This window comes from Mobula birostris, chromosome 6 (assembly GCF_030028105.1).
Source record: "Mobula birostris isolate sMobBir1 chromosome 6, sMobBir1.hap1, whole genome shotgun sequence".
NCBI classification, from domain to species: Eukaryota; Metazoa; Chordata; class Chondrichthyes; order Myliobatiformes; family Myliobatidae; genus Mobula; species Mobula birostris.
This window is the reverse complement of record NC_092375.1, coordinates 20,953,813-20,979,686: the sequence shown is the minus strand read 5'-3', so window position 1 is coordinate 20,979,686 and position 25,874 is coordinate 20,953,813. Positions and strand designations below refer to the sequence as shown.

The 25,874-nt window shown below is 44.0% G+C and overlaps 1 protein-coding gene across 7 annotated transcripts in view; it reads right to left on the bottom strand.

The window, feature by feature from the left end:
- erg (ETS transcription factor ERG) overlaps positions 1–25,874 on the bottom strand; it is a 301,661-nt gene that overhangs the window by 163,415 nt on the left and 112,372 nt on the right. For 6 of the 7 annotated variants that reach the window (XM_072259980.1, XM_072259982.1, XM_072259986.1 and 3 more), the window contains exon 2: positions 13,207–13,309. The exons of the other annotated variant lie outside the window; for it this stretch is intronic. In XM_072259980.1, coding sequence (XP_072116081.1) covers positions 13,207–13,263 — 57 coding nt within the window. In that variant the 5' untranslated portion in view covers positions 13,264–13,309. The remainder of the gene's footprint in view (positions 1–13,206; positions 13,310–25,874) is intronic. 7 annotated transcript variants of the gene reach the window in all.

Sequence of the window (25,874 nt, the reverse complement as noted above, 5' to 3'; positions counted from 1 at the left end):
GTGTGTGTGTGTGTGTGTGTGTGTTTGTGTGTGTGTGTCTGATTCCTGTTGAAAACATATCTACCAATTTTGAATCCATTCTACCAAGACATCATAGATCCTTTGGATCAGCCAGCTATTAGGGATTTTGTCAAATGCTTTTCTGAAATCCATTTGTCCCCATTTACTCCCAACGATCACATTTGCTGCCTCAATCAATATTATAAAACATGACCTCCACCACTCAAAGTTATGCTGACTATCCCTAATGTCACTGTATTTCTAGACATGGGGAGATCTTTTCACAAAGTATCTTCTCCAGTACTTTACTAACCGCTGACAAAAAGCTCTTCGGCCTATATTTTCAAACTCGCAAAATGCTGGAGCAACTCAGCAGGCCAGGCAGCATCAATGGAAAAATGTACAATCGACATTTCGGGGAGAGACCCTTCAGCAGTCCTGCTGAATAATTTCACGGTTTACCCCTATTGCTTGTCTTCAGCAAAGGAACAACACTGACTATTTGCCAGTGCTCTGAGACCTCACCTGTGACTAAAGAGGATACAAAGATCTCTGTCAAATACTACCTTTGCAGAGTTTCTGCAAGGTCAGATGCTGCAAGTATACAGATAATTACTGGCTAAAAATACAATATTTCAGGATATCTTTAATATAAATACTGTATATAATGTGATCAAACAAAAATCATTTCCATTCTGTTCACTACACTCTAGATAGAAATATATCTGAACATATAATTACATGAACTGGAAGTAGTGCTCCTCAATCCTGCTGTAGCATTAAATATTGTGATTACTGATGTGATTGTAACTCTAACTTTGTATCTCTCTCTAACCATTATCAGTGCTTACCTACTCTCTTTCAACTGTCTATCTACCTCTACCTTAGAAAAATGTAAATTATACTGCTTCCAGAGATTCTTTTGCCGGAGGTGTTGAATCTGTGGAATTCATTGTCATGGACAGCTGTGGAGGCCAAATCAGTTGGTATATTTGAAATGGTAGTTGGTGGTAGGTTCTTGATTAGTAAGAGGATCAAAGATTAAAGGCAACTCCAAAACACAAAACTGACTGAAAGAAAAACACGAAGTTCAGAGGAACGTATACGCTTAGCTTCATTTTTACTTTAGTGAGGCAAGCACTTATGACATGTTGACCTATTGACCTATGCCATTCACGTACTTCTAACATATAATCCATCATGCCCTATTATACACAGCCTTGCCTTTACTCCAGTTGCACTCCAGCGGAAAGCTTGGTGAAGGTCAGGCAAGTGTTATTGTGGGAAACGTTAAAAAATATTCTGGGGTAATAATAGTCTTGACCAACACTTGTCTGCCCAGGGATTGGGTCTGTGTGGACCCATTGAATCAGATGATGGCATGCATCCTATCACCTGGGGTCGAGATGAACTTCTAAAGCCAATTGAATTTGAGATTCTCCACAACCTTTCTCCAAGGTTTTTATGAGGACCAAAAAAGAATTATTAATGCTGATTAATGCTGCTCTCTGTGTTTCTCTCAGAATTTTCAAATGATGATGGTGGTGTTTGTTATGCCTCTAGATAGATGAAATCTCATCGCTATTCCAAAAGTTGGGGAATGGGCTCTTAGGCTGTATCACAAGAATCAGATGAAGAGTCAAAGCTCAATGTTCCAACAAATGCCAATTGAAATGAGTGAATAAGAGAATATCGTTCTTAATATACATAGCTTTTTTCTCTCTTTTGTATCTGCACAGTAAGTTATCTTTTGCACATTGGTTGTTTGTCCATCGTTGTCGTGTGTGTTTTTTCATTGATTCTATTGTGTTTTTTTGTATTTACTGTGGATGCCTGCAATATAATGAATCTTAGAGTGGTATATGGTGACACATATGTACTTTGATAATAAATTTACTTTGAACTTTGAATTAATTATGAAAGAGTTTCTTAGATGACACAAACTGGGATCTGAAAGAGTTTGTGAGAAGTTGCAGGAATAGAAAGGAGAGGAATGCAGAGTGAGGTGGAATTCCTAATTATGTGGTGAGATTTCAGTTTACTATTTATAGCAAAATGGTACAATTGAAATGTACCATTAGTGCCAAATAGTCTTTTTTCTTTTGAGGAATGAGTCTTGCTTTAATGATTTAGGCAAAGTATTTTTGCAACAATACTCCAATTGTATTTCAAATGTAACCTGTGTCAGACCAAAGTAACTCTCATGAGGTTGAGATGAGAAAGCAGTGGGTAAGAAGGGGATTGCAAGCAGGCAATATACATCTACCTCTTCGGTGGTAGAGTGGGTAGAGTGGGGTCTCTCATGCCTGCACCCAGCTTTAGCACTTTTGGCACCAGGTCTGTGAAGGAAACTACAGATACCTCATATGGGCTGGAGATCCTGGTTAACTCTTAGTCAACACTCATGAACAGAAGTCCTTTTAGCATCACAAACAGGCATTGGTGAATGTAATTTTAAAGACTTGAATGAAACATCTATGTCTTAAAGAAAAAATATTGTCAGTGATACTTTCACAATAATTACTGTCAATGTGAAGAGTTCTATAAAATTAGACCTGCCCTTTATAGTTGAAGGATAAAAATAATAACTTCCTCATTTCTAACAATTTCAACACAATTGGCCTTGAGACTGCTCTTAGGGTGAAAAAAAAACAGCAAAGTTTTGTAATAACTGCTGCAAAATTGCTCTGTTTCCTGCTGATTAGAAAGCTGAACTAAACTGAGTAGAACTGAACCAGACGGGTGTAAAATGTGCCATGGCTCCCTGCAAACAACATATATTCAGTATATGGTTAAATACCTTCTGTTCTCTAGTGTGACCTTAATTTGTATAAGCTATATCTACTGAGTTCTGTGAATTCGCATGGCAATAAGGAATAGGGGAATAATCATTGAATAAGACATGATATTCTTGATGAATGCACAAGATGCTGAAAAAGAGATGAGAAATTTGAGCCCCCTTTCTCCTTCAGCTGATGACTAACATGCTCTTTTTGTTTGCCAATTTTACTGCTTCTCTTTACTTCAGATTTTGGAATTTATACCTTTAGGGTTGAAAAATTAAGTTGGATCATTTTCTATGTACCTGTCAATAAGCCAAATTCACTCTGAACAATTTAAAACAGAATGTGTTAAAGCACAAAACAGAGGAGCTTTCACTTGATTACATCATACATCTTTATTTTTAAAATATCCATTTGTTTATTGCCTTGGCATTAATTTACTGAATCTTCCCAGTATCTTCACTTTCCAGAACTCTGCACTCAGATTCTTTCATTTGGATGAAAACTTAATTTTAATATATATTAATATCTGGGATGAGAAATACTTCTGACAGATGAAAGGTTAAAATAACAATTTTCTTCCATATGGAGTTCTTACAGTCATCAAAGTTTTAGCAGCAGGATTACCTAGAAATAAGTGGGGTAGAAGTCAGTGTGGAGACTGACACATCTATCTCTCTGCACCCTTCAACAAGCCAGTGACAGGCCAAAAAGCAGTACCGCACAGCACACATTCAAAAAGCAACAACATACTGCAAACATCCAAACACTTCCACAGAACAGTGGCGTACAACACACTTCCTGCCTCCAGAATGAAATTATCCGAGCAGAATACCAGTTTGGATTCGCCGTCTGGTATGGGAAATGCAGAGCATCTCACTGCAAAAACCTGCAATGGATTGTGAGGTCTGCTAAAAGAATTACTGGGGCCCCTCTCCCCTCCCCCACCACCGTCCCATCCAGGACATAGACCAAGAGTACTGCATTTGCATTGTCCCCCTCCCATTTGTTCCATACTCTTTTTGACCTCCTACTGACAGGCAGACTGCACCACATTAGAAGAACAAGGGCTGTAGGGCAGGGTAACAGCTTTATCCCCCAAACCGTGAAACTGTGGAACACCATATACACATTAATTATGACAGTGCCAGTAGCATTATACTCTTGTATATTTAACTGTGTGTCTCTAAATGCTCTTTACGTCAACTTGTACATCTACAGATGTTTTTTATTTTATTGTCTGTTAATTTTATTTTAGGGGACGCATGTGATATCGGTACTCTGTTTTACACCTAGGCCCCGGGGGAATGATGTTTCGCTTAGCTGTACACATGTGGATGGCTGAATGAGAATAAGCTCGAACTTGACCTTGAAGGTGGTGATGGCGTACAGTTTCCCAATCAGTTATGGTGGCCCTTTAACATTTTCCCTCAGTGGAAAGGAAAGAAGCAGCAGAACATGGCAGCCACCAGGAATTGTGATCTGGTGGACAGGGCAGAAGATATTGTGAGGATACTGAAGAAGGCAGCAATAATCCAGAAAAATCACTTGGAGTTCAGAAAGCATTTATGCTCTTCCCATCCATCTGAAGTCTTTGGTAATTTATTTTATTAAGCAATGCTGCAAATGCTCCTTTAAGATTTGCTCAATATATTGAGAAATTCAGTGGCAAGTGCCACACTTGCTCCATTAATTTTTCTGAAAAATTGTAGTCCTACAATGTGCCTGATCTACAGATTTATATCAGGCTCCCACTGATTTGTGAACGAGAGAGCTGGAATTGGATCCTTTGCAACTGTCTGCCAATGGTAGACCAATTAAATTTGGAAATGAACAGTTGAAGTTTTGGGCTGGGACCCTTCATCAGCACTGGAGAGGAAGCGGTCAGAAACCAGAATAAGGTGGTGGGTGGAGAGAGAGGAGTACAAGCTGACAGGTGATAGATGAGAGCAGGTGAAGGGGAAGAGGGTAGTTGGGGGAAAGGAGGGATGATGTGAGAGGCTGTGAGGTAAAGGGTTGAAACATTAGATCATAAGACCATAAGACATAGGAGCAGAATTAAGCCATTCAGCCCATTGAGTCCGCTCCGCCATTCCATCATGGCTGATCCCGGATCCCACTCAACCCCACACGCCTGCCTTCTCACCATATTGTTTAATTATCAAATAAACATTTATGTGAAGGACAGTGATGCTGTTCCTTTAGTCCAGCTGAAACTTCTTAAATCAAAAATGTTCACAGAAATATTGAGAGTTTATTTCCTTCCATAGGTGTTGCCTAATCTACTGGGTTCCTCCAGCATATTGTGTGTGTTGCTCAAGATTTCCAGCATCTGCAGAAACTCTTGTGTTGATGAAATTGATTTGAAAATGATTGTGCCAGATGTGGATATCGTTCATGGATAGTTGAACTAACAAAACACCTGATCTTCACCCATTGATTTCTAAAGGCACAAGAGATGTTGCAGATGCTGGAAATCTTGAGCAACACACACAGAATACTGCAGGAACTCTGCAGGTCAGGCAGCGTCTATGGAGGGGCATAAACAGTGACATTTCAGGATGTGATGAAGAGTCTTAGGCCGAAACACTGCTTATCTCCCCTCCATAGATACTGCCTGAATTGCTATAATTTCTAAAGGCATCAGCAAAGTATTCCATGAGATTATCTAGAACTTTTGCCCCTTTTTAAATCTCATGAACATTAGTGGTAGTGCTCAGGTATTGTGATTACCTATTCAATTGATTACTCTATGTTCCAACATTCTCGCTTCTTTTGAATGATCACTGCTATTAAGGCATAATTGACGGTAGAACCTATTAAAATATTCACTACTTTCTATCTATTAAGCTCCTTATTTCCCATCACTTCTTCCTAAAATTACTCCAGAATATCTCGCTCTTTCTACGTAGTAGATGTTAAATATTTGGAAGGACGTAGATTCTGGCCTGAGACATGAAAGGAAAAAAACATCAGCAGCCTAATCTCGCTTGGCTTTGATGTTCCAGCGTACTAACGCCACTCTGTGGTGTTAGACAGTTTTGCACACTTAATATTCATGCATAATGTCCAATTCCAATATGCAGCACAAATGCAAAGTGGAAGTTACATGGTTCATTTTCTTTTACATCCTCACTATTTTACACCCAATAAAGCATTTTTGAAATATAGTTGTTGTAATTATGTAAGATAATGGGTCCACTAATTAGTAAAAAGTAAGTTCCATAAATAGAAAATAAGAAATTATTTGATAAATGTATGGTTGTGGAAGCAAACAGAGGTTAACCCAACTGTTCTGAACTTCCTATTCATCTTTTAATAGTGCCAAGGATCATCTTGCATTCATCTTAACAAGCATGATAGCACTCAGAGAACCATGTTATTTGAAACATGATGCTCGGGGAACTGAGTAGGTCAGGCAGGATTTGTAGGAGGAAAAGGACAGTAGATATTTTGGGTCAAGACCCTTCACCTGGATAGAAAGAGTGGTGTTACTGTCCTTCTTTCAGTTCAGATGAGGACCTGGACCTGAAACATTGAAGACTGACCAAGTCCCTTCTCACTAACTCCATGAAAATCACATAAACATGAAGTCACTGTCCGAAACCACTCAAACTAAAGGACAAGCATTTTAGAAGCATAGGACTCTTTGAGGAATATCCATTCCTCGCACAAGTACTACCTGAGCCTTTGAATTCCTCCAGCATCTCATTTGCTTCTCCAGATTCCTGTATTTGCAGTCTCTCATGTCGCCAAGTTAGTTGAAAGTCATCAACTCAAACATGTGACACTGTCAGAATAGAATGAAGTATCAATATGCACTTAGGTGCTGAACTGAAAGTTGTGCTCCAACCCAAGTCCATCAATGTAACTTGAGTCAAAGGCTTTCCAAGTCATCTCATCATGGAGAGCTGTAAGAAGAGAGGACAATTGAATAACAGACAAAGCTAAATTAAAGAAATGGGGAAAATCTTCTGCCAAGATCTAAGAGGACACGTTGGTTATGGCCATAACTAGGCAATTCCTGAATCTAGTCTCAGTTGCAGGATATCTTCAATACCCTGCTGGAATTTTCATGGAGTCTGACAGGACAGTCCGAACTTCTGGAGGTGCCATTCTCTGAATCCATGATGTGTTAACATGTCACAATCACAGCAGACTCATTCATAGAAAATGGCAGCTGAAAGAAAGAAAATAAAGATTGTCTCCACCCATCCAAAGTATACAAGAAACCTGGTCTCATGCTGTCATGCTAAACATCAGAAAGATAATGGCCACGCCCAATCCTGTCAATTAAGATCCAAGATCTTAGAAAATATGGAGCATTCAGAAACCAACTTCAGTGAAGGCAGACATCAACGTTGAAATTTTATATGTATTTCATTTATCTATTTAGCACCACAGCATGGAATAGGCCCTTCAAGCCCTTTGAGCCGTGCTGCCCTGGCAACCCCCTAACAAATTGAATTAACCCTAACCTAAATCACAATTTACAATGACCAATTAACCTACCTGGTACAACTTTGGACTTTGGGAGTAAAGCAGAGGACCCAGAGAAGACCCACGCATCCCACAGGGAGGACGTACAGAAGAGCTCCGGAATTGAACTCCAAACTCAGGTACGCACCGAACTGTAAAAGCGTCATGCTAACCACTACACTACCATGGTGCCCAATCACTCCAGCAGATAGCTCACCCTTTGCTCACTTAAGAAGTGAAATTTCAAAAGCAGCAGTCTATGGTCTAAGATGATTGGAGATCAGCTGTAATCGCCAATAATTTAAGACCATAGACAATAAAACATAGCAGTAGAATTGAGCAATTCCGCCCATCAACCCTGCCCCACCCATCCATCATAGTTGATTTATTATCGTCCTCAACCCAATTCTCCTGACTAATCAAGGACCTGACTACCCAAGGACCCATCAACCTCCACTTTAAATGTACCCAATGACTTGGCCTCCACAGCTGTCTGTGTCAATGAATTCCACAGATTCACCACCCTCAGGTGAAAGGAATCCCTCCTCCTCTCTGTTCTTAGGGGATGTCCTAAAGACAGAAAATGCTGGAGGAGGTTGACAGGTCAGACACCATCTGTGGAAAGAAAAGTACTTGGTGTTTCAGGTTTGAAACCTTTCATCTGAACTGAGAAAAGAGAAGTTGGTAGCAGAGAAGGTGGGGAGGTGGAACAAAGTGCAGTAATGTAACAGCTAACACAATGGCACTGACAAGGAGATGATCTTTGCTTTATCTGCCACATTGATTCACCCTGTCAGAGAAGTCCCTTTGTTTCATCCTCCTCCACCTTCTCTGCTTTCTAGACTATTAAACCAACAACCCCAGTGTCGAGACACACATCAGACTTAATTAACTCGACTGAGTGGGTGGCATTAATCGTATGCCTAACATCAAACTCCTGAAACAAGCCCTCTATTCAGAACTCTGGCAATGGTAAGCCATCTCTAGGAAGGTAGACCAAACACATCAAGTCCTTTTGGAATACCTCCTTGAAAATCACAACATCGACAGCAACAAGGCCCCTGGCCAAGACAGCTCATACTGGAGAAAAAGCAGTCTAGAAGCACGGAACTCTGGAGCATTCTGATGAGAGAACATGAAAACTGAATGTGAGCAGCAAAAGAGCAGCGCAAACCAAGCCAGTTGTCAGGTTCTATCTGTGGCAGAGTCTACAGATCTGCCTTGCTTCCCTGGACCTCCCTGCGGAAGACTGTATATGGGACTATAATGGAGAAAACAATGTGATCTATGATGAAAGGAAATGGCCATCTCAGGGCAGTGGAAGAAGTGCCACATTAGTTTGCAACATTATAGTTTATGAAATCTTCTTGGCTTCGGAGAATGTTCAAAGTTATTAGAATTAACCAAAAGCTAGAATTGAGAATTGTTTTCTGAGAAGGTTTATAAATTCAGGTGGGATTAATACAGGGGTTCATGGCATGATATTGGTCCATGACATAAAAAAGATTGAGAGCCCCTGGATTAAAGTTATACAGATGAAAGCAAAATGTGAACATTTTAATGCAAAACAAATTATAATTAGATTTCAAGAAGCTATGCAAAGCTGCCATTATCTACTAGATTAAAAAATGAGGATAGACATAAGAAATCTACATTTAAAGAGGTTAGACTGTTTGCTGCTAATTCTTGATCATTGTAAATCAAGAGTACAAGCTGACCATAAATAGACATTTTCTTTTTCATGATTATGAAGATAATGTTGATGGAGGTTTTCCCCTGAGATTTGTATTAAGGACAATAGGAGGAAATTCTCTCAATGCATCAGTTTTAATAAAATTAGGAAAATGTTCATGGAGAGGAAATTTATCTCCATTGTTGAGGGTAATAAGCTGTTATAAGACGAAGTCACCACACCCCATCACTCACACAACAAACAATATTAATCAAGGCTTGATCATAATAGTCATATGTCTGATCTCTCTCACTCACAAATATGTACACTGTTTCATCCTAAGATTCACATCCCACTGATTGCACAGTCAGCTCTTCCACTATGAATGTCCATCATGCAAATTAGCTTTGTGACATTCACTAAAACACTTCTACATCTCTTATAAGACAAATGGGTAAGTAAACAGTGGTAGCAGCAGAGAACTAATCAACACATTTACAAACACCACGAATCATAGATAATGATCTTTATCTCAGTCTGCGTTTCTTTATTTTTAATGAAGTCAGTGACAACTGCAGTAGACTCATCCAGATTTGAAGATGAATCTCTGAATACAGTCCAGTCCATTGATTCAAAGCAGTCCTGTGCTTCCCTTGTCCATACCTTCCTGGTCCTCACTCCTGCTGCTGCAGGCTCTGCCTATACTCAGGGAGTAGAAGTACAGCCAGATGATCAGTCTTTTGAAGCGAGGACATGGAACAGCACAGTAAACACTCTTGATCGTAGTGTGACAGTGGTCCAGTGTGTTGTTTCCTCTCGGACTACAAGTGATTTGTTGATGATAATTGTTTACAGACTTTTTCAAGCTGAGGAGCATCGTCAGTTTGTGTTCATTTCATTTCATTTATTCATTTATTATCAAAGTATACAACTCTGAAATCCTTCTTCTCCAGATAGCCACAAAACCAAGAAGGATCATTCAAAAGATTATACTTTAGAGCTTAAAAGATGGCATCCATCCTTTTTTTGGTGTTCTCAACAGATGCTACTGTACGCTAAAAATGATCACAAAATTGTTACAGTTTATCTTCAAGGATGATTAAGATGGGTTTGGCCTGATTACTATGATTATGAAGACACGTAGTCCTCTTTTATTGTCATTTAGTAATGCATGCATTAAGAAATGATACATTATTTCCTCCGGTGTGATATCACAAAACACAGGACAGACCAAGACTGAAAAAACTGACAAAACTACATAATTATAACATATAGTTACAAACAGTGCAACAATACCATAACTTGATGAAGAAGTCCGTGAGCACAGTAAAGTTCAAAGTTTCTCAAATGTTCCACATCTCACGCAGACGGGAGAAGGAAGAAAAACTCTCTCTGCCATGCCGACCACAATTCGACTCTGAGTCATCCGAAAACTTTGAGCTCTGATCAGCTGTCTGACACCGAGTACTGTTTGTCCGAACGATTCGGCCTCCTTCTCGGTCACCAAAAGCAGGCAAGGCCAGGGATTTTGAGGCCTACCCTCCGAAAGATTCACAACCACACAGTAACGAGAGCAGCCAATGGGCGTTTCAGAAATTTCTCCAGATGTTCCTCTGTGCCTTCACGTCCACTCTCCATCATACTACCTGCTTGATTCCCAGTAACTGCTACTCACAAAGAATACAGCAGCCATAGTTTGGCTGCCAGGAATCATGGAAAGTAAGTCTCAAGCTTTAAAGAACCATCTCAATGGAGCAGGGAGTGCAAAATGGTGAGGAAAAACACAAGGAACGATGGTAGCACTTGGCTTTGGTGTATGCAGCCTTGTCTTATGCCATCTGCAATCATTGATCCGGGTCAAGTTCCTGACCACCATGCACCAAACTATAAAGGGATGGAGGCTCAGCAATATGCAGAGATCCCAGCATGTATCTATGTTGTAGATGTCAGTAAAATCCACAAACAGTGTGTGATAGACATGGAGCCTAAACAGGCAGATACAGATAGCTACATAATAGTAACCCAGTGGGACTGGTTAATTTACATTTTGCTGCAGGATTTAACCTTGACTTCACAGCCAGTCAAAAGAAAAGGTCGAGCAACACACACAAGATGCAGAGTCTCTTGTGTTTATGGGTTGTCGGCTGGTTACGCAGAGTGAGCAGCAAATACTATACAATGATGATGTTATTATGTGTTCATATAGCACCAGCAAATACTCTGCCTTGTTCATGGTGAGTCAAACCTGGAAATGTCTGGCCCATTACTTAATGGGCACAACTTCAATGGAAAATACTCACTCTGCATTAAAACATGCATCAAATAAGAATTTTTTTTTAAATGGAAAGATTAGCTTTATTTGCAACAGGAACTTTGAAACATACAGCACATGCATCGTTTGCATCAAAGCAAATGAGCAAGGATTGTGCAAGTATCACCACGTTTCCAGCACCAACATAGCATGCCCACAGCTCACTAACCCGAATCGTCCATCTTGGGAATGTGGGAGGAAACCAGAGCACCTGGAGAAATCCGCCCAGTCACGCAGAGAACATACAAAAACCTTACAGAAGCAGTGGGAATTGAACTGCAATCTTAGAGCTGCCACTGTAAAAGCATTATTCTAACTGCTACACCACCTCACCATCATATACAGCTTACGCATATAAGCACTGGGCAAAACTACAACCTCCTCTGGACCCACTACAACACCAGCACATAAATTCTTAAATGAAGGGTCCATAACTGCTTACAATATTCCAAGTATAGTCTGATTATTGCACTTGGAGTATTGTGGAGATCTATGACCTTTCACAACTCCTGCCACAAGAAATAGTTACATTTGCCAATGATACCAAACTATGGAATTAGAGGAGATGACTCAGAACAAAGAGACTTGATCAGATCCTTTGTCATTTTTCTGGCATTTCCAGATTCTTACAGTCAATGGCCACTTTAGTAGGTATAAGAGATACATAATAAAGTAGACACAGTGTATGTTCGTGGTCTTCTGCTGTTGTAGCCCATCAAGTTTAAGCTTCAATGTGTAATACTTTCAGAGATGCTCTTCTCCACACCACTATTATAATGCATAGTTATTTGAGTTTCTCCCACAGAATTTCCACTCAGTGGATGTGTTTTTGTTTTTCACACCAGGCTCTGCAAACTCTAGAGACTCTTGCGCTTGAAAATCCGAGGAGAAATGCAATTTCTGAGATACTCAAGCCACCCCATCTGGCACCAACAATCATTCCATGGTCAAAGTCACTTAAATTACATTTCTTCCCCATTCTGATATTTGGTTTGAATAACAACTGAACCTCTTGAATATGTCTGCATGGTCAAATGCATTGAGTTGCTGCCACATGATTGGCTGATTAGATATTTGCATTAATGAGCAGGTATGTCTTATGGTCTTATGGTGTACGGGTGTACCTAATTAAGTGGCCACCAAGTGTATATTTGAGTCATCACTTCCTTCTGGACATTAATTCTATACTTCTAATATTTACTTTCACTTTAGAATTCAAGTCAAAAGAATAATGGACATTCAAGCTTTCCACTAAGAGTGCTTCGTAATGTAGCATAGTGATTGGGCGTCTTGGTAAGTTCGCTCAATGCTTTACGGTGCCAGCTGTAAGATTAGGTTTTAATTTTTGCTGCTGTTGCTAAGGAGTTTGTACGCTGTTGCGAAATGCTTTCTTGGCGCTGAAAGAATGGTGATACTTGTGGGCTGCCCAGCACAATTCTCGCTGATTTACTTTGACTTGCTGCAAAGTCACATTTCACTGCATGTTTCTTTGTACAGCAAATCTTTATTTATAACTGCAGTTTTTCACAAGGACATCTTGACTAGCTCTTCCCAATCCCATAACTTCTGTTACCTCAAAGAGCAATCACAATGCACTAATGGGAAAGCCATCATTGAAAGAACCCAAACTTTAGTTATTCTTCAATCCTTAGTTGAGAGTTTTACAACATAGAACATAGAACAGTACAGCAGAGTACAGGTCCTTTGGCCCTCAATGTTGTGCCAGCCTACTCTAAGATCAAGCTAACCCTCTCCCCGAGAGTTTTCCTGTCTTTTGCTCCCATTCCTGTAACTGGATAACAAAGGCAGAGCAGTTTAAACTAGATTGATGATTTCCAGTGAGCCCTTACGCTTTTGATGGTTTTTGAAGACCATTTTAATGCATTGTCATTTTCCCTCAAACAGTTACAAGCTTTACTGAGACCAGGCTTACATTATAATCTATCAAACTTGAGTCTGACCTGTTGTTGCCGTGTAGAAGGCAGGTTTTTTCCAACAGCGGGTGTCATGGTCAACATCAGCAATCTGGTCTTTCCATTCAGTTGATGTCTACTGACGTCCTCACTGAAAGATTAAATTGGTGATGACTGTCACTGCACATTCACTAGGACTTTGATCCTCAAACCATTGCCATCAAGTAACACTGCTCCACAAACAATATCTATTTAGTTGGTACTATATCAACAAATGAATCATGTGACCCATCCAGGCCAGAAGGTGTTCCAATCTCAAGCCAGTTAAGCCAAATGCATTTTGATCCTTCCCAGAGCATAGCTGACCTGTGGCCCTTCAAATGAGAGCTGAGTCTTCTTCCTAGCTTTTTTGAAGGACAGCAGTCCATGTGTTTCTCCTTTAATGAAGGTTATTATCAATTATTGACCTCTCCCAGGACATTATGCACCTTTCTCATGAGTCAGGGAGTGCATATATTGATCTGAATCTTGCTAGATATTGCCTGTGGTTCTGAATGGGAACAGCAGTGGGTCAGTGTCATCCAGCACAGAAAATTGGAAACTTGCAGTATTAGGTTCAGTTCTGGTCACCTCATTATAGAGAAGATGTGAAAGCTTTGGAGAGGATGCAGAGGAGATATACCAAAATGTTGCCTGAATTGGAGGGAAAGTATTATGAGGATAGGGTGAATGAAGACTAAAAAAGAGTGAGGGGAGACTTGATAGAGATGTTTAAAATGATAATTGGACAGCCAGAAACCTTTCCCCAGGGTGGGAGTGGCTAATACCAAGAGGCATAATTTTAAAGTGATTTGAAGAAAATATATGTGGTTTTTACACCGAGAGTGGTAGGTACATGGAACGTGCTGCCGGGGATGACGTTAGAGGCAGATAAATTAGGGACATTTAAGAGACTTTTAAGTAGGCAGATGGATGATAACAAATAGAAGTATTTGTGGAAGGGAAAGGTTAGAAGTGATCTTAGATTAGGTTAAAATGTTGGCACAGCATCATGCATCATAGAGCCTGTTCTGTAATGTTCTATGTTCTACGCTCTGAAAGCCTGTTTGGCCCACCGTATCCATTAAGTACCTACCTATACTAATCCCATTGACCAAGACCTGGTCCATCATCAACTACACTTGGATGCACACGCACTTTCACAATGCAGATCCAAGACTAAGTAACAATCTTGGAAGGGTGGGTCTATCAATCTCTCAGCTCACGGACTTCAAAATGTTGCTCACCACTGTTAACCTAACTATCTTTCTGTCCCTTTCTGATTTTTTAAACAATGACACCAGTTAAACATTGGATCCAACTCTGATAAATCCTTCCTTCAGCGATTAATGTATAAGAATATTGGCTCATGGAGTATTATAGCATAGAAACAGATCCTTTGACTCAATATGTCTATGACAACCAAGATGTCCTCCTGAGCTAGTTCCATTTGATGGCATTTGGCCCATTTCTCTCTGGACCTATTCTATCCATGTACCTGTCCAAATGTCTTTTAAGTGTTACAATTGTACACCCCGCCCCATGTACCCACCACCCTTTGTGTGAAAATAGGTGCCCCTTGGGTCCCTTTTAAACCTCTGTTCTTTCACACTAAATCTCTAGTTTTGGACTACCCAACCCTGGAAAAAAGATCGTGAGTATCCACCTTTTCTTGCCCCTCATAATTTGATATAGCTCAGTAAGACCATCAGGTTAAGGAGCAGAATTAGGACATTTGGCCCATTGAGTCTGCTCCACCGTTTTTCATCATGGCTGATCCATTTTTCCTCTCAGCCCCAGTCTCCTGCCTTCCCCCCCCCCCCGTATCCTTTCCTCTCGGCCCCAATCTCCTGCCTTCCCCACCGCCCCCCCCCCCGGTATCCTTTCATGCCCTGACTAATCAAGTATCTATCAACCTCTGCCTTAAATTCAAGTAAAGACTCGACCTCCACAGCCACCTGTAGCAACAAATTCCACAGATTCACTACTCTCTGGCTAAAGAAATTCCTCCTTATCTCCATTCTAAAACAATGCCCCTCTAATCTGAGGTGCTGTTCTCTGGCCCTAGGCTCACCCGCATTGGAAACATTATCAAGGCCTTTCAACATTTGATAGGTTTCAATTTGGTCACACCTCAATTAAGGTCGACTAAGATTAAGTTAACTAGGTCATTTAAGATCATCAATAGACCTTCGATGCGCCAGAGCCCAAGCCTGTGCTTTAATTCCTCCTGTGAGTTTAATATTCTAGCTGAAAAATCGCATCTCTCAATCTGTTCCACTCCTTCACAGATACATGGATACTGAACTAGGTATTCCCAGTATCTATGATTCATACTCAGGAGGAAAGCCGGCTGGTGGCGTAGTGGCATCAGCGCTGAACTTCAGGGCGAGAGGTCGAATCCGGCCGGCTCCCTTGCATGCTCTCCATCCGTGCCTGGGTTGAGAGTTGAGCTAACAACTCGACCTCGTAAAAAAAAACCTGGAGAGGGATGGGCTCCGCCAGGTTTCAGATGCCCAAGATGAGCATACCAAAAAAAAAGCTTGTCACGACTGTGTTCCGACAACTCCACCAGAGTTAAGGACACACACACACACAGGAGGAAGGAGGCTATCATTGCTGACAACTTCCTCTTGGCCTTTTCTGAACCTCAGTTCTGGGTGAAGAAGCAAAGCACTGTGTGTGCAATTCCAAGCAGAATTACACAAAGGAACCGTTGGGCAGAGTAGTGGGAAACCAGCAAGAGCTGTAAGCAGACCTACTCTGGAGTGTAATGCAAAAATGTCTTGGAAAACTTCATTGCCTGAATCTTGCTTTTTGCATTGGAATGCAATGGCTGCAAAAATGGGAAAATTAAAGGTAAAACTGAGAAAGAGAAGCATTCCAGAGATCTTTGCATTGGAAAATGTTGGGACTGTTATGTGGTGTCTTCTAAACCTATTGTTGGCTTCCTGTCAAAATTATCTTGTGGGCAAGCATGAGGTTTTGCCTTGTTCTTAAGGAGGCCTAAGATAGTATCATTCTCCCATAGCTCTCTGACTTCCCTTAACTAATAAGGCTCACACTAATAATATTCTTTCATCATGATTGGCAGCAGAGTTAAAACTCTAAGTCACCAGGAGCAGAATAGAAATGGAATGTGATTCAAACTTCAAGACTGCTTAATGTCATTTCCAGTTCACAAGTGTAAAGGGAAAAAAAATAATTGTTACTCTGGATCCGATGCAGCAGAAATTCCAGGAGGCAAGTGGCCTCGAGGCGAAGAACATCTAACCACAAGCTTCTTGCCATTTGCACGATTTGTTTTCTGTGTGGGGAGGATGTTTGATGTTCTTGTTGCCGTTGCCACTATTTTTTCCTGTGTGGAAGCGGTTGGTGTTGTTTGCGCTATTCGATTTTTTTGTGTGGGGGAGGTTTCTGATCGTGTTGCCATTCTTTCTTGTTGCAGTCTGGCGCGATCTGTTGGCTTTTTTTGTGCGGGGGGCGCTGGGGTTTGATGTTCTTGCCATTTACGAAATTTGTTTTTTTTTTGCTTGGGGGAGTTGGTGTTTATCTTTGAATGACACCCATTGTTTCCTTTGTTTCATCGATACCTGGAGAAGACGAATCTCAGAGTTGCATAGTGCATACATTGATAATAAATGAACCTTTGAACAAAAAAAATAAAGAACATGATAATAAAAAACACGATAAAAATAAATACATAAGAGAACTTATATACACTGATGTCATAGAACTGCAGCCTGTCCCACTTCCTTCACTTCTTACCTGCTGATCAGATAGAATATATTTATTGTCTACAGTGTTTGTTGCTAACTTTATATGCAAAAAATTAACTTCAGTATAGAATATTATATTCATAACATCGTTATTCAGATTTCCTTCAAACCTATGCTGTAATTTAGCACATCAGTATTTCCATGTATTTTTCTTCCTCTCCTTTACACATGCTCCCTCCAAACTCTCCCCTTCACTCTAGTGGGGTTAGTTAGATGTAAATGAAGATTACTCCTCAGCTGTGCTAGCCTGCTGTGCTCCTCACGCTGTGTGATTGGGATAGGATAATCAAGCATCAGAGAGACTACTGAAAGAAAACGTTGCTCCTGTTCTTGTCTGTGGAAAAAAAAAATCTATCTGCAGCATTGAGGAAAGGGTGAATCTTGGCTCTTTTCTAGCCCCTGCCCCTTAGTAGGAGTAGTAATGTGATCACTCGAGTCGAGTATGATGTTCTCCTAACAGGTTGTCTATTGGTGGGTCCCTGGATGGCTGTAGAGGCCAATCAGAGATCCACATATTCTGGTGCAGTGTGGGCAAGAGCAAGTGGTGGCCATAGTTAGAGGATGTGTCTTTTGGTTATCCAACCTCTCCTTTTACAGACCAGCACAGCAGAGGCTGATATCATGTAGTGCAGCTTCCTCTTGAATAGATTTCCTCCAGGTGCAATGTCTTCCCAATTTTTAGATGTAAAGTTTGAATTTCTTCAGGCCGATTTTGATGTTATCTTTGAAGTGTTTCTTTTGCCCACTAGGAGCCCACTGACCTTACTTCAACTGAGAGTAAGGGACCTGTTTGGGGAGATGTGAGCTGGGCATCCAAATGATATCATCTATCTGTTGGATTTGGTATTTCTTTATCATGGTGGAGACGCTGTTCATATTGGCCTCCTCCAGTATGCTGGTGTGGAACTGAATCATGGGTCACCTACCATAGACAACTGAAAGCTCTGGAATCGTACCACGAAAGGTTTTGAGGATCAGCGGAAGGAGAGATGCCCTTTGCCAACTTTAACTCAAATGCCTGAGGCCAATTAAACAACTCTATCCCACTTCCTAATCTTCAAAACCATCAAAACTGCAATCAAACTCAGCATCAGCTAGTGGAATAGAGGCTTTTACTGCCTCAACAGGCTTGGCTCTCAGGGAAACCATGAGATCAGTATGGTCAAGCCTGCATGCACAAGGATTGCCTGGTTGACAAGCCAGCAACAGAGTACCTTCTGCAGGCGGAAAGGCCCAGAGTTCCCAGTCCCTACTGCCAGCTCACCTGAAGAACAAAATTCTCAGTGACACTTCATACATTTATTCAGCAGAAAATCTGTTCTGCAAAACAGGAAAGGTCCAGATAAAATACATGTGCAAGAATTCATTACTGTCGCGTGCTCGATTATAAGCAGCTGGAAGAGATTTTCTGGTTAAGCAATAATCATATTTTTTTGTAGGATGTATTGGCCTTTATTCATAGCGCACGATTTATAAAATCAAAAAGGTCTGCTGTCCCAGGCTGCTGCACAGATTCTCATTGTCTGAGTTGGACAGTTTTTAATGGATAATGTGCATGAAGATTCACTTCCCAGTTTATTGTGGTCTGTTCAATATAATCCCTTAGCTCAGATAAAAGGTCAGCAACATGTTGTTGCACAGAACGGGTGAACCCAAACGCAGGACACTGGCACGGAGATAGAGGTAGGATGCAGACAAGGGCGGGAGCATTGCTGGAGCTGAACGGCAAGCAGGAGGATGAACAGAAAGGCAGGTGGCAGGCAGTACTTACCTTGACACGGAGCGTTGCTGGAACTGAACGGCAAACAGGAGGAAAGACAGACGGCAGGTAATACTTATATTGACACAGAGAGATAGAGTTACACAGGCAAACCTCGGTACTGAAGTAAAACTTAGAATACACAATCCTAAGCGGCCAGGAATGCGAATTGCTACACTGGCTGAAACAACGATCTGGCGATGAGTGGATGCAAAGCCCGGGTTTTTATGCTGCAGGTTTAGATGAGAATCAGGTGCCGCAATCAAAGAGCTCAGGAAAACACGGGGAAAAGGGAATTAGGAGAATATGTGAAATTAATGGTCGGGACCGTGATAGTATCTCCCCTCAACGGGAGCCTCCAGGCGAGCCACCAGGCTTGTCCGGATTGTCTCGAGGGAAATCTCGGATGAGGGAGGGGTCTAAGATGAAGGAGAGGGGAATCCAGGTGCACTCCTCAGGACCGTATCCCTCCCAATTGACGAGGTACTGGAGACCGCTGCCTCGGCGGCACACATCCAGTATTCGCTGGACAGTGTAAGCTGGGTAATCGTCCATGACCCAGGCGGGTGAAGGAGGTTCAGCAGGAGGGCACAAAGGGCTGACAGACACAGGTTTCAATTGGGAGACGTGGAACGTGGGACGAATGTGCATGGATCTGGGTAGCTTGAGTTTGACCACCGAGGTGTTGATGATGCTCTCAATGTCGAATGGTCCAATGTAACGAGGGGTGAGTTTCTTGGATTCATTTTTGAGGGGGATGTCTTTTGAAGAGAGCCAAACCTTCTGACCAGGCTGATAGTTGGGCGCTGGAATCCGGTGGCGATCGGTGATACTCCAGTTGCGGTCAGCAGAGCGGAGCAGGGCCAAATGTGCATCCTTCCTGACCTTGCGGCACTGGCGGAGTTGGGCCTGAACTGAAGGTAGAGGGATGTCGTCTTCGTGGGCAGGGAACAGTGGGGGTTGTTAGCCTGTGGAATATTCGAAAGGGGACATAGGGGTGGCGGCGCTGAACAGGGAGTTGTGGGCATACCCAACCCAAGGGATATGTGTGCTCCAGGATGACGGGTTACTGGCGGAAATGCAGCGCAGTGCTGCTTCCAAGTCCTGATTGGTTAGCTCCGTCTGACCGTTAGTCTGTGGATGGAAACCGGAAGACAGACTCACTGAAGCTCCGAGGGCTTGACAGAAGGATTTCCAGACTTGGGAGATGAACTATCAGCTCAGAAGGGAAGGAGGGAAAAGAGGAGAGCAGTAGTGATAGGGGATTCGATAGTTAGGGGGACAGATAAGAGGTTCTGTGGAAGAGATCAAGAACCCGGATGGTCTGTTGCCTCACTGGTGTCAGGCTCTGCAATATCCCGGATCGAGTTCTCAGTATTCTCAAGAGGGAGGGTGAACAACCAGATTTTGTGGTCCATGTAGGGACCAATGACGTGGATAGGAAGAAGGAGGAGGTCCTGCAAAGAGAATTTAGGGAGTTAGGTGCAAAGTTGAAGGACAGGACCTCCAGGGTTGCAATCTCAGGATTGCTACCCATGTCACGTGCTAGTGAGGCTAGAAATAGGTAGATAATGCAGCTAAATACATGGCTAAGGAGTTGGTGCAGGAGGGAGGGCTTCATGTTTCTGGACAACTGGGCCTTGTTCCAGAGAAGGTGGGGCCTGCTCAGACGGGACGGGTTGCACCTGAACTGGAGGGGGACTAACATCCTTGCAGGAAGGTTTGCTAGTGCAGCTCCGGGGGCATTTTAAACTAGATTTGCAGGGGGAGGGGAACCAGAGTGTTAGAGCAGATAGTGAGGTGGAGGAGGATAAAGGTCATGTGAGAACTGCAAGTATAGTGCATGGAGTAAAGCCAGATCTAACATATAAAGAAGCCTTGATGAAAGAGAAGCAGAATAAAGGGTGTAAAGGTAGGAAGGTAGAAGGGCTAAAGTGCGTGTACTTCAATGCAAGAAGCATCAGGAACAAAGGTGATGAACTGAGAGCTTGGATACATACATGGAATTACGATGTAGTGGCCACTACAGAGACTTGGCTGGCACCAGGGCAGGAATGGATTCTCAATATTCCTGGATTTCAGTGCTTTAAAAGGGATGGGGGGGGGGGGAAGGGAGGAGGGGTGGCATTACTGGTCAGGGATACTATTACAGCTACAGAAAGGGTGGGTAATGTAGCAGGATCCTCTTTTGAGTCAGTATGGGTGGAAGTCAGGAACAGGAAGGGAGCAGTTACTCTATTGGGAGAATTCTATAGGCCCCCTGGTAACAGCAGAGATACCGAGGAGCAGATTGGGAGGCAGATTTTGGAAAAGTGCAAAAATAACAGGGTTGTTATCATGGGCGACTTTAACATCCCTAATATTGATTGGCACCTGATTCGTTCCAATGGTTTAGACGGGGCAGAGTTTGTTAAGTGTGTCCAGGACGGATTCCTGTCATAGTATATTGACAGGCCGACTAGGGGAAATGCCATACTAGATCTAGTATTAGGTAATGAACCGGGTCAGGTCACATTCCGGTGGCAGTGCTGACCAGGGAGTTGTGGGCATAGTCCACCCAAGTGAGATGGGTGCTCCAGGATGTCGGGTTACTGGCGGAGATGCAGCGCAGTGCTGTTTCCAAATTCTGATTTGCTCGCTCTGTCTGACCGTTAGTCTGTCAATGAAAACCGGAAGACAGACTTGCTGAGGCTCCAAGGGCTTGACAGAAGGCTCTCCTGACTGGAGAGATGAATTGAGGGCCCCGGTCAGAAACAACGCCAGAGGGAATTCCATGAAGGCAGAAGACGTGTTGGACAAGGAGGTTGGCTGTTTCACGGGCTGTAGGGAGTTTGGGAAAGGCTATGAAGTGCATGGCTTTGGAAAAGCCGTCCACCATGGTGAGAATAGCTGTGTTACCCTGTGAAGGGGGAAGTCCAGTGACGAAATCAAGAGCTGTTTGGGACTAAGGGCAGCCAGGGACAGGTAGGGGTCGGAGCAACCCAGCAGGTGGCCGAAGAGGAGGCTTTTCCGTGGGCACACACAGAACAGGTAAGAGACGAAGGAGCGAGTATCAGCGTCTTCAGAAGGGACAGAGTTCAATCGATTCCAGGATGGCAGGCGAACCGGGAAATGTGCCCCCACTGAAGAACCTGAGAATGGGCAGAGTAAGGCACGAAGAGACGAATGGAGGGGCCATCGCCTGGGTCAGGTTTAGTCCGTTGAGCCTCTCTAACTATGGACTCAATCTCCCAGGTGAGGGCAACCACAACACAGGATGGTCGAAGGGTGGTATCAGGATTGGAAGGGCCCTCCTCGGAGACGAACTTACGAGAGAGAGCATCTGGCTTCACATTCTTGGAACCAGGACGGTAGGTGAGGGTGACACTTAAACGGCCAAACAACAGTACCCAACGGGCTTGGCGGGAGTTAAGGCGTTTAGCTGTCTGGATGTATGCCAGGTTCTTATGGTCTGTCCAGACAAGGATTGGGTGTTCTGCTCCCTCCAGCCAGTGCCTCCTCTCCTCCAAGGCGAGTTTGACAGCCAGCAACTCCCAGTTCCCAACGTCGTGGTTCCGTTCAGCGGGGGATAGACGGCAAGAGAAGAAGGCGCAGGGATGGAACTTCAGGTCTGGGACGGAGCGTTGAGAGAAGACTGTCTACTTCCACTATGAACTGGCGAGAGGGGTCAGGTTGGACCAGGAGGGGGGCGGAGGTGAAACGCCTCTTCAGCTTTGAGAAGACTGAGTCCGCTTCAGGAGTCCAGTGGAAGGGGGTCGCAGGAGAGGTGAGCTGGGTAAGGGGCGCTGCCACCTGGCTGTAGTCCCTGATGAAGTGACGGTAGAAATTGGCGAATCCCAGAAATCACTGGAGTTGTTGGAGCGTCATGGGTTTTGGCCGCTCCGCCACCGCCCGGATTTTTTCGGGATCCGCCCTCACTTGCCCGCTCTCAATGATGTACCTCAGGAAACTGACAGAATGGGCATGGAACTCGCACTTCTCTGCCTTAATGAATAGTTTGTTCTCCAAAAGCCTCGAAAGAACCTGGTAGACATGGTGGGTGTGCTCCTGGAGGTTATGGGAGAAGATTAGATTATCGTCCAGATAAATGAAGACAAATTGGTTCATAAAGTCCCTAAGGACGTCGTTGACCAGAGCCTGGAACACCGCGGGAGCATTAGTCAGGCCAAAGGGCATCACCAGGTATTCAAAATGGCCGAGGGGGGTGTTAAAGGCTGTCTTCCGTTCATCTCCCTCCCGTATCCTGACCAGGTGATAGACATTCCACAAGGCCAATTTAGAGAATACTGTGGCTCCATGAAGGGGCTCGAATGCTCAGTTAATAAGAGGCAGGGGATACTTATTCTTAATGGTGATGTTTCTCAGGCCACGGTAATTGATGCATGGGCGTAGCAAGCCGTCTTTCTTCCCCACAAAGAAGAAACCAGTGCCTACAGGGGAAGATGAGGGTCGGATGATGCCAGCCACGAGGGAATCATTTACTTACGTCTCCGTAGCTTCTCTTTCTGGACGGGACAGGTTGTACAGCCAACTGGTGTGTAATGTGGCTCTGGGGAGAAGGTCAATCGCGCAATCGTAGGGGCGATGTGGAGTCAGAGAAAGGGCCTGTTGCTTACTAAACACCTCTCCAAGATCATGATATTCTACGGGAATGGTGGACAAGTCAGGAGGCTCAGAGGCGGACGAGATCGCAGTGACCTCCACTGGGGAAGGGCTGATTGCAAGCAAGAGGAATGGCAGAATGAGCTCCAGTTGACTATCTTCCTGGTGGGCCAGTCAATGTGGGGGTTATGACGTTATGACGGCTTAGCCACGGGTGGCCGAGAACTAAAGGGGCCTGAGGAGAGGAGATTAGGTTGAACTGTATCTGTTCCCGGTGGTTTCCGGAGAGGAGAAGCAGGGGTTCCGTGCAGTGCGTGACACGGGCCAGGGGTCTACCGTCCAGCGTAGTGGCGTCCAGCGGGGTACACAGAGGCTCACGAGAAATACCGGCTAGGGTTTTGTCCGGGAAGTTTCCCTCTGCGCCGGAGTCCACTGGCGCTAGCAGAGGCAAGGACTGTTGATTATGACAGAGTGGCTTGAAGCTGCATTCGGGGTCGGGGACGAAAGGGAAGGTTATCTGGCTCACCAGGGTCCCCACTGCTACTGGTGAGCCCTCCCTTTTTGGCCGAAGGGGACAGGTGGCGAGGAAGTGGCCGGACTGGCCACAATATAGACACTCGCCCGCTCTCATTCTCCGGAGCCATTCTGTGGGAGAAAGACGGGTCCACCCCAGCTGCATGGATTCCTCTCCCGGGACGGTGGAAACAGCCGGGCTGGGTGCTACTCTAGGAGCAGGAGAGGGAGAGAGGCTTGTTCTGGTGGGAAGCGGTAAAGAGAGCTGAGGAGTGGCCAAAGGTGGTGGATGACCAGTTCTCTCTCTGCGGCGCTCCCGGAGGCGATTGTCCAACCTGGTGGCCAGGGAGATCAGGGAATCCAGGCTGTCTGAGTCGTCTCTCGCCACCAACTCGTCCTTCACCAGGTCGCTGAGTCCACTCAGAAAAATCCCCTGGAGTGACTCATCGTTCCACCTCGAGTCGGCCGCTAACGTTCGGAACTCCACTGACTATTCAGCGACACTGCGGGAGCCCTGGCGGAGAATGAGTGGGCGGTTGGTGGTGTGTTTACCCCAGATGGAGTGAACGAAGACTTTTCTCATCTTTGCAATGAAACTGGCGAAAGGGGAGCAGATATCCAGCTGGTTGTCCCAGATTGCGGTGGCCCACGTTAATGCATTCCTCCTTAGCAACCCCATGACATAAGCAACTTTAGACTTATCTGTGGAGTAGGCCGATGGCTGCTGTTCAAACACTAGGGAGCACTGAAGAAGGAAGGCCCGGCACGTCCCCACATCTCCAGCGTCATGCTCCAGCTCAGGGACGTGAGGCTCTCTGGGCAGGGGTGTTGGTGACACATGGGGGGTTGCCACTACAAGCTGTCTGGGCTGGCTAGGCTGGGTTCAGGAGCGGGTTGATGATATGAGTGGAGACACAGTCCATCTGGTCACCGATCTACGTGACGTGAGCAGACAGGGAACGGAGGTTCTCCATGACCTCCCAGAAGAGTTGGTCGTGCTATCCCAGAAGGGTACCCTGGCTGCCGAGGGCTTGTTGAAGGGTGTTTGTGTCCATTGGGTCCATGGTGGCCAGATCGTTCTGTTGCACAGAATGGGTGAACCCAAACACAGGACACTGGCACGAAGATAGAGTTAGGATGTAGACGAGGGCGGGAGCGTGGCTGGAGATGAACGGCAAACAGGAGGGTGAATGGAAAGGCAGGAGGCAGGCAAAACTTATCATGACATGGAGTGTTGCTGGAGTTGAACGGCAAACAGGAGGAAAGGCAGGTGGCAGGCAATACTTATCTTGACACAGAGAGACAGAGTTACACAGGCAAACCTCGGTACTGAAGTAAAACTTAGAATTCACAATCCTAAGCAGCTGGGAACATGAATAACTACACTGGCTGAAACAACGATCTGGCGATGAGTGGATGCAAAGCCGGGGTTTTTATGCTGCAGGTTTAGATGAGAATCAGGTGTCGCAATTAAAGAGCCCAGGAGAACAAGGGGAAAAGGGAATTAGGAGAATATGAGGAATTAACGGTCGAGACCATGACACATGTAGCACCTTCATCCACAGATACAACCTGGCCTTGTGGGTATCTCTACCAGCCTCGCTTACTTCTCATTTTTAACAACTACTATCTTCAGGAACTCGCAGCTCCACCAACCCACCCAAGGCACCTCACCTTCAATCGATCTACAATTCCTACTTATCAACCTATCTACAACCCATTATCAACCTGCTGTAACCCACTATTGCCCTGCCTGGGACACTTCAACAACAACCAAAGATCCTCATTGTTAAACTGAAACTCTTCACTGTCAAGTCTTTCCAAAGTGCCTCACTGGCTGATGACTGAGACTCTGACTGCCAAATGGTCCAGGACCCTTCACTGTCAATCTGTGCAAGACACCTTACTATCAATTTATCTGGAACCCTCTCGTCTTCAATCTTACGAATACGCATACGTTGTCCGATAGACTTCATTACTGGATCTCACCAGAAGAATTGCCGAGAATCAGAACCAGGTTTAAT